Genomic DNA, 13,514 nt, shown 5'->3' on the forward strand with positions numbered 1-13,514 from the left:
TTTTTCCTCATTTTCCTTGTCATTGTGAGTTTATACCTTACCATTAAAAAAAATTCTTTCCTGTCATGTTAGTAGAGTTTAGAGCAGAGGTCAGTGCACATACTTAGCCCATATGTTCAGCAGGAAGTCCTAGCTCATGTTTTTTATTGAATTAAGTTTCATGAAAGTCAAATTTCTGCAATTGGCTACTAGCAATCAACTGGTTTTTTTTTTTTGTTTTGTTTATTTGCTTTGTTTTTTTTTTTTTGGAGAGGGGTAACAAGTCTGAGTATTTAGGATGAAGGTTTAAGGATGCTCATTTTATTTCCCAGTTCAGGAAGATGTATTAGCCCAGCATTGTGAATTTAGACTCTTTGGATTTATTTCCTTGGATTTACTTATAACAATATGTTTGAAATGTGTTAAGTAGAAAAATTGGCAGGATCAAAGAGTATGTGTGTGTTTGCAAGTGTGACAGCAAGGGAAGCCAGTGGAAGGAAAGCATGGGTGTAAGGGAAGGCAGTGTCAGATCTGGGGTGGGAGGCAGGGCGGTGTTTCAGATTATCACCATATGAACATGTTTAATTTCATCTGTACTTTTATAATGAGCATCGAACATGGACTTTTTCTTAATAGAAGCAGAGGCATAACTACATAGAACAGACTGGCTGCTGTCAAAGGGTTGGGGGGACGGGATGAAAGAAGGGGAAGGGATTAGCCAAAGAACATACACATTAACACGTAGAAACAGAAAACAGTGTGATGATAGGCAGAGGGAAAGGGGGTAGGGGCTAGGCGGAGGGGGCCAAGCAGGGGGTTGGGAGTGCAGATGGACAGAAATTTTGCATGGGGGTGTGGGTGCAGGATGCAGGATGCAGATGATATTTTATTGAGTAGGACACTTGAAACCTGTGTGGTTTTGCAAACCAATGTCATGCCAATAGATTCAATTAAAAAATAAAGTTGATTTTTTGTCTTTACTGTGTAATCTCACAGACTATCCGTGCTTTATCAATGTCACAGAAAGACTGCCTTGATTCTGAGCTCTCATGATCTTGGCTGGTTCCAGAAACCTCGTAGAAGTCAGATGGTGAGCAAGTAACCAGAGCTGCCATCATTTTTCAGACAAGTGACTGAGAAGGGGATGTTTTGGTTTCTTGGGCCCAATAGGATCTCTTATATTTTGAGTAGCAGTCAAGAGGTCAGTGGACCTATCATTTCTGTTCTTTAACAAAAAGTCCTTTGAATTTCCTTCAAACAATTTGGCAATGGGAAGCTTTAAATTTCTGTCCACCATATTATAGTATCATTGTTAAGGGGTATGAATGGAAATGAAACACACCACCCAAAATAGCTCAAGGTCTTGCTATAAGGCCAACTGTGGAGAGAACAAATGTATTTTTCCAACCTTTCCCCTTGGATACATATTAATAGGTAATCCAATCTTAATAGTTCCATCCCACTTTAGAGGAGCTGGCTCTCCCCTCACCGAGTCTTTGGAGTAAACTTCCACATTTCCGTTGGATTTATGACTGCGATTGCCCATACTATGAATTATCGTAGTGCTCTATGGCACTGCTAGATGCTGACTCTACTTCTCTGGAAGACAGAGATAACATGTTGGAGTTTTAAAATTTCCCGATCATAGAAGATACTGGAACCTTCGTCAAGATTCTAGGCGAGCTTCGTCACCGAGTTTTTGTGCGACCATTGTAAAATCATTTAAGTTTTTTGAGTCTGCATCTGTTCACTATGTGACACTCGGCTGTGAAAGGGACTTCCAGTCTAGTGAGCTTAATAGAAGATCCGTGTATCCAGGGACAGACCTTGGTTTTATTCGTCTTTGTGTTCTCTTCCTTGAATTCATAATAGTCACTCACTGAATGCTGACCAAAAGAATTTCCAAGAAAAGTGGGACATAGGGCAAGTGGAAGTTCTGAGATCCTAATGAGAATGATTTTACGTGTGTTTAGTACAGTCAATGTGATTCAAAAGGCTACAGTGAGAGGAGGCCCACGGGGCTGCCTGTTCTTCAGTACAACACCAAGCACTGAGCTGATTATAGTGGTTAGAAGATTAAAAGAGATGTATTTTAATGGGCACATCCTTAGCCGGAATATAGGCTGCAGTCAGCCCGTGGCTGAGCAGTGATCTGTCTTGTTAAAGGGGCTGCACTGGACCGTTTGAACTGCCTGCACGTTCAGTGATGGTGTCAAAGGCTCGGATGCTTCCCACCGTCTACCGTCTGAAACCGACTCTGCATCAGATGTGAGCAAACGTGGCTGACTTGAAACTTTGGCTGGCCCAGGCAAAGGATGGAGAAGGCGGCAGAGGTCGTTCATGCATGGCTAGTGCTAGAGACAGAGGTCTAGATTCTACAGGCGTGGGAACGAAAAGGTGTGATCCAGAACCGCCTCTTCCTTTGAATGTAGGCACAGTGTTTCCTCCTTCTACCCTCCGGGGTCTCTAAGGAGCCTCCTGATCTAGAAACTATGCAACGGGAAGATGAGGCTGTCCTAATTTTTAAGGTTTGAGGATGACATTTCTAATATTGGTACTAGGGGAGCATTGTGATTTTTTTTGGTTTTATAGATAAAAACCATTGTTTTCCTTTTTAAAAAAAACTTTCTAAGAAGTCACCTCTTTCTGAGCCTTGTGTTCCTCAGGTCCCTGCTGAGGTATTTTCACACAAAGCCAACACTTGAATTTTATCCACCAAAGTAGAACAAAGTATCTGCTAATAGGAGCCAAACAGCCTGGTGAGTGGTGGGGAAAGGCAGGGAAGGGAGAGGACTTGGTTTCCAGCTCGCTGCACTGCTTACTCCAGGTCGGCCATCAACCAATCTTAAACCTTGCTGAGCGTCTCTCCTCATCTGTAAAATGGGGTTAATGGAGGATTTCCTCTGCAAAGTGGGGATCACAGAGATTACAAGAGATGACGTGGGTGCCTCGTGCCCCAAATAAACATGGGACTAATCTTAACAAGAATACTAAGACTGTGTGGTGGCAACGAAAACTTTCCTCCCTTTGCTGTCAGAAATGCCTTGGGTAGATTTCGGTTTCTTTTCATACCATCTGCCCTTCTCTTGGGTGGGGATCAGTAACCTTGCTGCAACTCCAGGATACAGGGCTGCAATTTGTAGTTCGGCTTTCTTTCTCCAGGGTTCAAACAGCCCGTTTCGAGAAGGCACCAAGTACAAAGCAAACATCCCAGCATACGCCAATAAATCTTGGAAAGTCATCTGAAGGAGGAAAAGATTGCTGCTTTGGAAGGAAAACGGCTCATTTTGGGCATCCTTTCTGCTCGTCTAAAAAAAAAAAAGCTCCGATGTTGCAATATTTTTCAAGGCAGAAAGAACACTGTCCCAGCCTGAAGAAGAAACACTGAGAAACAGAAAAGGAGATACCTGGGGTTCCGAGGCAGCGCTGGCAAGGGGTGGGGCGCCGGGCGCTCTGAACCACGCAGATCTAGTGGGGGCCGGGGGGGGGGGGAGCCATTATTTCCACCCAAAGGTGGAAGAAATTGCTCCCCCTTTGGAGAAGTCCCTCAGCGGAGACAGTCCCGGATCCTCGCAGCTCCCAACCCCCGCCCCTTCCAGCTATTTCGGACCCCACAACGTGCTCTGACTGCGGTGCCTTTAAGACTTTTGCCTGCTGCACATGCTCAGCTCTTCGTGTGTTGTTGGAGTTTCTCTCTTTCAAGAAAAAAAAAAAAAAAAGGAGAAGAAGAAGAAACAGGCAGGAGGATGGGGCGGAGGAAGGGGAAGCGCCAGGAAAAAAAGCACTGCACTTTTGCAGCTGTAGACGGCGGACGCGAAGGGCTTCATTTTTGCTGAAGCTGCGAAGCCGGTCCCGACCTGCTCCCTCGTTTGTGGGGCTCCGCAGGCGCGTGGGGCGAGTGGGGGGCCCGGCGCGCGGCGGGCAAGGGCACCGCGGGCACGCGGGCCGCACCTGGGGGGCCGGCCACCCCTCGGCTCCCGGGCCGGGCGGGTGGGCGCGCGCGGGGGAGTCCCGGGTCCGCGTGAAGGCGGGGCGAAACCACGCGCTGGGCCTGTAGGGGGAGCGCGGGCCGGCGAGAGGCGCGGAGGCAGCCCCGCACGCCGCCAGCTCGCGCCGCCGCTCGGGTGGCTGGCTGGCGGCGCCGGAGAGAAAAGGGCTGCTGGGGGGCGGCCGGCCGCGGGCCGGGCTGTGCGACGCGGAGCCCGGTTTTCCGAATCCTCCCTCCCACATTGGGCGCGCCCACCTCGGGGCTCCAGCTGGTCCCCGCCCTCCCGGGCGCGCGGGGCTGCGAGCCGAGGCAGTTGGCGCGAGCCGCGGTCGAGGCGGGGCCGCGCGCGGGGTCCCCTCCCCCTCCAGCAGGTCCCCTCCCGCAGGTCCCCTCCGGAGCGCCCAGCGCAGCCGGCACTGCCCGCTCCCCGCCTCCAGTCCGGCCCGGGGCGCCGCCGCGTTGGGCTCGGCCCGCAGAGGACAAGGTCAGGAGACGGAGAGGCGATGCCCGAGTACGCCTGGAGGGAGCCGAGCGGAGGCGACCGCGGTTGGGATCTGTCCCTCCTGACCCGACAGCGGGACTGGGGCAGGCGGCGGTGAGGAGCGGCAGAAGCGGCGGCGGGGGCACGGTTTCCTCCGGCCGGATTTCCCCTGCGGAGCATCCCTGTCCGTGCCCGCGAGCGCAGCCCCGCCGGGCAGGGGCCCAGGGGAAGATGGAGCCGGGGGCCCCGGCCCGCACTGGCCCCCCGCGGCCGGCGGCCCCGGCGCCCTGGAGGGCTCGGCCGGCGGGCGGCGGGGGCGCCTCCTCCTGGCTGCCGGACGGAAACAACTGGCTGCTGTGCTATGGCTTCCTCTACCTGGCGCTCTACGCGCAGGTGTCCCAGTCCAAGCCGTGCGAGAGGACCGGCTCCTGCTTCTCCGGCCGCTGTGTCAACTCCACCTGCGTCTGCGACCCGGGCTGGGTGGGGGACCAGTGCCAGCACTGCCAGGGCAGGTTCAAGTAAGTGCCTTGCCAGACCCCGAACCTCAGCCCTGCTTCGCACCCGTTGCGGCCTCCCTCCTCCCCCGCGGGCTCGGGTCCCCGGCCCGGGAGCGGACCCGCTGCCCGCTCCCGCCCCCGGGCCTCGGGACCTCCGCCCCGCGGGGAGCGCGGACCGCTCTGGCCGCTGAGCCCTTCCCAGGGGTCCAGATGTCCGCAGCGACTTCTGGTCCCCCGCTCGTCAGCATTTGCACATTCAGTTACGGTGTCAAACACCATTTTGTCAGGACACTATTTTTAATTAAAAATTATGCAAGTAATTCATGAAGTACTTGGGCACTGTGGAACGTTCGGAACGATACGGAGGTGTAAAGGTTAAAAGTTATGGTCTCCCAATAGCACCCCCCCCATCTCTCTCTCTACAGGTAACCACTGCTAACACTTCATTTAGTAATAATAATGATCATAAGTAAAATTTATAATGGGCTCGCTGTGTGGGAAACACCGCCCTAAGCGCCAGCGTGGGTTATCTCATTTGTCCTCACCACCACTCTGTGAGGTACTGGGAATCTTATAATGCATGTACAGAGGGAAAAGTCAAGGCAACGAATTTAAGTCATTTGCCCGAGACTGCACAGGAGAAGGGCAGATAGATGCGTGATTCCACGGCAGCCAGCCTAACTCCACAATGTTTACTTTCAGCCAATATACTGACTGTATTGCATTTGGGAGGGCGAGCGCGAACTGAGAACTGCGAGCGTGACTCGGGGGCGGGTGAGAGGAGGAAAGACCCGGAGTCTCTGACGTGGTGAAGATAATGGGGTGTCCTCACTGGTTAGTTCCCCGCCAGCTGTTGTGTCAGAGCGTCGCTCTGGTTTTTCTGAAGCTCCAGGCCCGAACGACTGTGCTTGACAGCAGTGGAGATGCTCTCTCCCTATTGGATGAGGTTGATTGCATGCCTGCCCGACAGGAGGAGAAATGGGTGAAGGTCGGGGACCCTAAAATCAGATCGTGGAGGACATTAAGGTAGCTGCTACTTGACAGCTTGCAGTGAAGTCAGCGAGTCAGTCAACCTCGGAGCTTTCCAGATACTTAACATCAAGTTTTCTGGCTGGTTTGTGGCTCTGAAATGACAGTATGTAGATGGCTAACATTTATGGTGAGGATGATAGCACAATCTCAGTGAAATGTCTCTTGGGTGCCAAGGCAAAGGTGGGGTATGGCTCACTTTATTAATGTGTCATAGAAAAATTTCCTGGAGTTCTAAACTCAGCATTTATTTATTTATTTATTATTTATTTCACTGTTGCTGATTAAAACGGTGGCCTGAAAACTCATTATAAAAATGTATTTTTTAAAAAAAATGGCACCTTTTAATTTTAGGTAGATCCTACTATTTACATTAATTTACAGTAGGTTTTGGGAAGTGAAATCTCAAGATGACATTTTATGAAATTCATTTGTAGCAATAGGTTGAAATGTGTCCTTGCTTTGCACTTTCACAAATTAGTATAACACTATGTTTTTTTAATATATATTTAAAATTTGGGACAGGTGCTAATTACAATTTTAAAAAGGGCTTCAAGATGAGGAAAGATAGCATATTGTATTGTGCTTGTTAGCCTTTTTAAAAATTGATTTTAGAGAGAGAGAGAGATATCAATTTGTTGTTCCACTTAGTCTGTGCACCCATTTGTTGATTCTTGTCTGTGCCCTGACCATCCACTGAGCCTGCAACTTTGGCAAATCAGGATGATGCTTTAACCAGCTGAGCTACCCGGCCAGGGCAGTTAGCCTTTGTTTTTTTTTTCTCCTTCAGTGTTCTTAAACTTTTGCTATGAGTATGGCAGCCAGCCTCCCCACCTAGCAGGAGAGATTTTGAACATGTAAATTGGGCACCAACAATGAAAAAAGCCATCTCCATTTTTCCATCTTTTTGTACATCCATAGGAAGATAGCCTGATTCCTGTGTAATTTAGGGAATGTTGGCCTTTGTGTGGGTGGCTTTGCTCCATCTGTCTTCAGACAAAATTGCTACAGTCCGGAGGAGCCCCTGTCCACATTGTATAGTCGTGGACTCACGAATCAGCGCCATCAGCAGCTTGTAGCCTCGCGAGCAGATGTTGTCCCAGTTGGTAGGAAGCACCACAGATCAAGTTAAAACTAGCTTAAATGGCAGAGAAGTGGTGTTCATAAGCACAACACATCAATGAGTAAAAGAGGAATAGCTTTTTAAATATAGATATAGTTAAATAACAATAAACCCTGAGCTAGCCATCCATTGAATGTTCCTCATTTCCTTGGAAGCTGTAATTTCCTGTGATTCATTGTATTCTATTGATAAGTAGAATGCATTTCATATCTCTGCAGAATACAGGCTATTAATTAGAATGAATATAACTGGTACAACTTTGTGTTTTGTTATATATGCTCTTAGGGGTAAAGAAAACATGATATTTAACATTAAAGGGACGAATCAATTTAGGAGAAAATTCTCCCTAGTAAAGTACATGCTAAACTAAGAAAGATTTATTTGAGGATGGTGGCTTGAAGTCATAACACAGTGGGAAAGACTTTAACTGGAAATTCTCACTTCATTAATTATCTTGGAAATCTTTGACAAAACTGGAGGATAGCAAACTCACAAACAGACATAAAAATGATCAATCTCGGTAAGCAGGTGTCAAAATTAATTGGCTGGTTCCATGGTAACTTAGCTTCCCCCTCTACTATAGGGATTTCACTAGGGAATGTGCTTCAGATGCTTCTTTAGAATGGAAGATTGATGGTTGGTGGGGGGGGTGGCAGGGTAGGGGGGGACACAGAAGCAAATGTGATATTAAAAGTGGTACTTCAGTTCTCTTAGCGCTGATTCCAGCCTTCTCTGTGTTTCCACTTGAAAAGAATAAAGCACTCAGAATTAGAAGCCACTCCTCACATAGGTAAAACAAAATGAATACTGATCTTCAGCTACAGCAGTCCTGAAAGATTTAGGGCTGAGGTTCAGAATAGGCCAGTGCCAGTTTGAAACACAATCATGGAGCTTATGATGTATGCTAATTCAAATGGTATTTATACTTGGATAGCTTAGTATAACATTAGGCTAGGAAGCATTTTGCTATAAAATCTATTTGAGTAAGTAGCATTCTTTTTTAGAAGCTGGTTGTTGAGAATTTTTTTTAGAATGGTTGAGATTTATATGTACATACATTTATATATTGTGTTCACAAGTCCATTTTCTTGCTAATGTGACTTAGGAACCTATGACTTCTAATTTCTGTCAGGTAAACAGAATAACCTAAATAATGCTCTTAGATTGGAAAATATCATTATATTATGAATAATTTGTAAATGTAAATTTGTTATTAAACATTTATTGAACATCTTCTAAAATCACCTATTAAATCTTACTACATGCTCAATATATATAGATTTTTTAACTTCATAGGTTAGGCAAATATAGATACTGAATTGCACACATTTATAATGGAAGTATTTATTTCTAGGGACAGCAAACGGAAGATGTATTAGGAATGAGGTTGCTATAAAAAACAAAATGGGGTAGCGTTAAATGTGCAAATGTTTTTCTTAAGTTACTAGTATGTATATACATATACATATACACACATGTGTTTGGAATCCTTGTTATTAATAGTAGGAAAACTGTCAGTAAGTATAAAGTTAAATTGAATGTTCCCTGTCCCCTGGTCTTCTTTATTTCAAACCAAATCGTAATATGTCATTTACACCCACACCTTCTTTGTAATTCTTAAAAAATCACATAGTAGAGCCATTCAAACAGTTTAAATGGAATGTTTCTAAGATCCTGAATTGGTGAAGTTACTTGTAGCATGTTTCTCAAGACCACGTGTCTGCCTGGTTTGGCCCTTGTAGCGGATTAGACCCTCCCTTCCTTTTTTTCTGCAGGGAACTCCAAGTTCCCTGTCAGTGTCGGAGCGTTTTCGCACAGTGCTGTTTCTTCTCTCTGAACCCTGCTTTCCTATCTGGGTGGGTGTTTTTTTTTCTGTGTGTGTGTGTGTGTGTGTGTGTGTGTGTGTGTGTGTGTGTAGCTAATTACAAGACATCCTTCAAATCTTAGCTTATACCAAGGAGGCTTTTCTGACTTCAGGCTGTGTTTTCCCTAATTATGTACTCTTACAGCACAGCTTTTTTCTTTTTAGTATGTTCAAAACGAATTATTTAATTGCAATTGTTACTTCTCCTTTAAATTATTTTTCTTTTCTTTTTCGATCCTTTATTTTAAGAGCTCTTTGAGGTATCATTGAGATGCAATAAACTGTATAATTTGGAAAGTTTTGACATGTACACACCTCTGAAAATGACACCACAATGAAGATTCTAAAAATATCCATTACACCCCAAACCCTTTCTTTCCTGCTGTTTCTCCCTGTCCCCGGGAAACTGCTGAGCTGCTTTCTGTCACTATAGGCTTGTTGGAATTTTCTAGAATTTTTCTATGAATGGAATCATACTTTATATATTCCTTTTTGTCTGGCTTCTTTTCACACAGCATATTTATCTCAAGATTCATTACTGGTGTATCAGAAGTTTATTCTTTTTAATTCTTGAGTAGTATTCCAATGTATGGATACACCACAATTTATTTATTATTCACGCTGTGATGGATATTTAGATTGTTTCCAATGTTTGGCTTTTCTGGAAGCTGCTGGTAGTAGAAACCTTTGTATGGACGTTTCTCTTGAGTCATCTGAGTGGAATGGCTGGATCCTATGCTGGAATCATGTGTAACTTTTTAACAAACTGACAAACTATTTTCAAAGGCAATTGTATCATTTCCATTCCCACCAACAGAGTGTGAATGTTCTAGTTAATTCACATCCTCAGGCACTAGATATAGTAAGTCTTTTAAATTTCAATGGTTATACTAAGCATGTAGTGGTATCTCATTGTGGTTTTAATTTGCATTTCCCTAATGACTAATGTTGTTGAGCATCTTGTCATGTGCTTACTTACTCTACAGCAAGTGACATGTGAGGTATCTACTTTAAGTGTTTGCACATTTTTTATATTCTTATTTTTTATATTTCTTCTTGTGAGTTCTTTATCCATTCTAGGTACTATTTCCTTATCAGATATATCATTTGGAAATATTTTCTCCTAGACTGGGGCTTGTCTGTTCATTCTCTTAACAGTGGTTTCAAAGAACAGAAGTTTTAAATTTGATGAATTCCACTTTATCATTTTTTCTTTCATGGATTGTGCTTTTGTTGTGATACCTATGAAACTTTGCCTAAACCAAATATTTTCTTTGATTATTGTTTTCTAGAAGTTTTGTAGTTTTGGATTTTGCATTTAGGTTTATAGTCCATTTTGAGTTAATTTCTGCATGTGGTGAGAGATATAGATCTTAATTCATTGTTTCTGCATATAGATATTAAATTGTTTCAGGGCCACTCATTGAAAAAACTTCTTTCTCTGCTAAGGTGGCTGTGTACTGATGTTGAAATCAGTTGTGCATATGTTTCTGTGTCCATTTTGGGACTAGTTTGATTATTGAAGCTTTCTACGTCTTCAATTCACTGAGTGTCAGTGCTTCAGTTTTGTTCTTTTTCAGTTATTTTGGCTACTCAATTCCTTTGCATTCTAGTATGAATTTCAGAATCAGCTTGTTAGTATCTAGAAAAATGTTGCTGGGATTTTATTTGGGATTGTGTTGAATCCATAGGTCAGTTTGGGGGACAGTTGACACCTTATCAAAATTGAGTTTTCTGATTCATGAATATGGTATATCTCTCCATTTTTCAAGGCCTTCTTTAATCTCAGCAATATTTAAAAAATTTCACTGAACAAGTCTTACAACTTTTTTGTCAGACTTTTCCCTAAGTATATTTATGAAGCTGTTGTAAATGATATTTATTTTCTTTAGTTTTTCAATGTCTGATTATTTGTTGTGATTATATGGAAATATAGCTGATTTTTGTATATTAATATTGTATCCTTCAATCTTGCTGAACTCATTAGTTGGAGTAGATTTTTGTAGATACCTTATGGTTTTTTAAAAAGATTTTTAATTTATTTTTAAAGAGGGGAAAGGAGAGAGAAAGAAAGGGAAGTATCAACGTGTGGTTGCTTCTCACATGCCCCCTACTGGGAACCTGGCCTGCAACCCAGGCATGTGCCCTGACTGGAAATCGAACCAGTGACCCTTTGGTTTACAGGCTGGTGCTCAATCCACTGAGCCACACTAGCCAGAGCGATACCTTATAATTTTGATATAGCGGATTATGTTGTCAGCAAATTAAGAGACCCTTAATCCTTTCTTTGCAATCTGGGTGCCTTTTATTTCTTTTTTCTTGCCTTATTTCACTGGCTACAACCTCCTTTACAATGATGTATATGGCTGGTGAGAGTGGTCAGCCATGTCTTGTTCCTGATTTTGGGAGAAAATGTTTAATCTTTAACCATTAGGTAAGTAATCTGTAAGTTTTTTGTAAATCTTTCTTTGTTACATTGAGGAAGTTTCCTTCTCTTTCTAATTTGCTGGGAGTTTTATTAGAGATAGATAATGCATTTGTTATTTTCTTTGGTGTTTGTTAGGATTATGTCATTTTTCTTTTTTAAGTATGTTAACAGGACATATTACATTACTTAATTTTTGAATGTTATACCAACCTTATATTCCTGAGCTTAACCCCATCATATATATATATATAAAACATATGTACTTAAATACATATATATAATCACAACAAATAATCAGACATTGAAACAAAAAAAATATCATTTTCCTGCACATATATATGTATATTTATAGATAATATTGTTTGGATTGTTCTGTTAAAATTTTGTTTACAGTTTTGTTCATGAAGTTATTTACACATGTATGTTCATGAAGAATATTGGTGTGCACTGTTCTTGTAGCATCTTTGTCCTGTTTTAGTCAGGGCATACTGGCCTCATAGAATGAGCTGGTGCCTTCCTGCTCAGTTTGCTGGAGAAGTTTGTGTAGAATTGGCAGTATTTCTTCATTTTGTGTTTGGTAGAACTCACCAGTGAGGCCCTTCAGACCTGCAATTTTCTTTAACTTCAAATTCCATTTATTTAATGTAAATTTGATTTATTTAATATGTATGTCTATACATTCAATTTCTTTAATATGTGCAGGGCTATATGATTAGACTCTGTTAAAGTTTATTAGCCAGAATACTGTTCGTCTTGATAAACACCCTTGTGCTTGTGAAAAGTACGTGTGCTGTGCTATTGATGGGGAGAATGTGCTGTAAATTTCAGCTAGGTCAAGTTGGTTGTGCGAGTTTTCCAGTACTTTTCTAGTTTTCTTTCTACTTCTGTCAGGTATTAAGAGAAGGGTATTGGAATCTTCAGTTATAATGTTGTATTTATATACTTTTCTCTGTAGCCTTGACCTGTTTTTGCTCCATGTATTTTGAAGCTGTTACTAGATGCATGACATTTTATATTATATCCTCTTGAGGGCTGACCCCTTTTTCATTATGAAATGACCATTTGTTAAAAAGACTATACTTTTTTCACTCACACCTTCACACCTTTGTTGAAAATTAATTGATATCTCTACCTTCATATCTGTTTCTGTCCCTTTGATCCATGCATCTACCCTTTTGGAAATTTCTTTTTAGACTACCGTATCTGTATAATCTTGAAATTGATAGTGAGATGCTTTCAACACAATTTTTTTGGAAAATGCATTTGGTTATTCTAGTTGAAGCACTTTTCCACATGAAATTTATATTCAGTTTATCAATTTCTAAAAAAAAATATAGTTTGTTTGGGATTTTGACTGAGGCTGTGTTGACTCAAGAGCTTTGCAGTCCATCACCACGATGTATGTGTTTATTTAGGGTTCCGCTGGTTGCCCGCATCACAGTTTTGTGGTTTTCAGACAGCGATCCCACGTATGTTTTGTTAGATTTATACCTAGATAGTTTTGCCCTTTGATGCTGTTGTAATTGATAGTGTTTCTCTGGATTTGTTTCCAATTGTTGCTTCTCATTATGTAGAAATAAAATTGATTTTTGTATGCTGACCTTGTATCCTACGATGTTGCTAAACCCGCTTAGTTTCAGCAGCTTTGTCTGTAGACTCCAGGGCTTCCTGTACAGACACTTATGTTTTCTGTGAGTCGAGACAGTTTTACTTCTTTCTTTCCAACTACATGCACTTTACTTCTCTTCTTGCACTATTGCACTGGCTAGGACTTTCAGCCTGATGTTGAACAAGCGAATGGGAGTGGATATCCTTGCCTGTTCCCAACACAAGATGGAAAACACTCAGTCTTTAAGGATTAAGTGTCATACTAGTTGCAGGCTTTTTTGTAAATGCCGTTTATTAGGTTAAGGAAGTTCCCTACTATTCCTAATTTCGAGAATTCATTATGTATGGATGTTGAATTTTATCACATTTGTGTGTGTGTGTGTGTGTGTGTGTGTGTGTGTAGCTCTTGAGGTGGTCATTTGGTTTTTCTTCTTTAGTTTGTGGATGTTGGTGAATTAAATTGATTGATTTTTCAAATATTGAATCAGCCTTACATTCCTGGGATGAATCCCACTCG

At 42.7% G+C, this 13,514-nt stretch overlaps 1 protein-coding gene across 1 annotated transcript in view; it reads left to right on the forward strand.

Annotated features, from left to right (window-relative positions):
- Positions 1-4,023: 4,023 nt before the first annotated feature.
- The window catches only part of ATRNL1 (attractin like 1), a 506,174-nt gene continuing 496,683 nt past the window's right edge, over positions 4,024-13,514 (forward strand). Inside the window, exon 1 of the mRNA XM_045854498.1 lies at positions 4,024-4,966. Coding sequence (XP_045710454.1) covers positions 4,680-4,966 — 287 coding nt within the window. The 5' untranslated portion in view covers positions 4,024-4,679. The remainder of the gene's footprint in view (positions 4,967-13,514) is intronic.

The sequence above is a fragment of the Phyllostomus hastatus genome, unplaced genomic scaffold (assembly GCF_019186645.2).
Source record: "Phyllostomus hastatus isolate PE091 unplaced genomic scaffold, TTU_PhHast_1.1 phas_scaffold_1066, whole genome shotgun sequence".
Classification (NCBI taxonomy): Eukaryota; Metazoa; Chordata; class Mammalia; order Chiroptera; family Phyllostomidae; genus Phyllostomus; species Phyllostomus hastatus.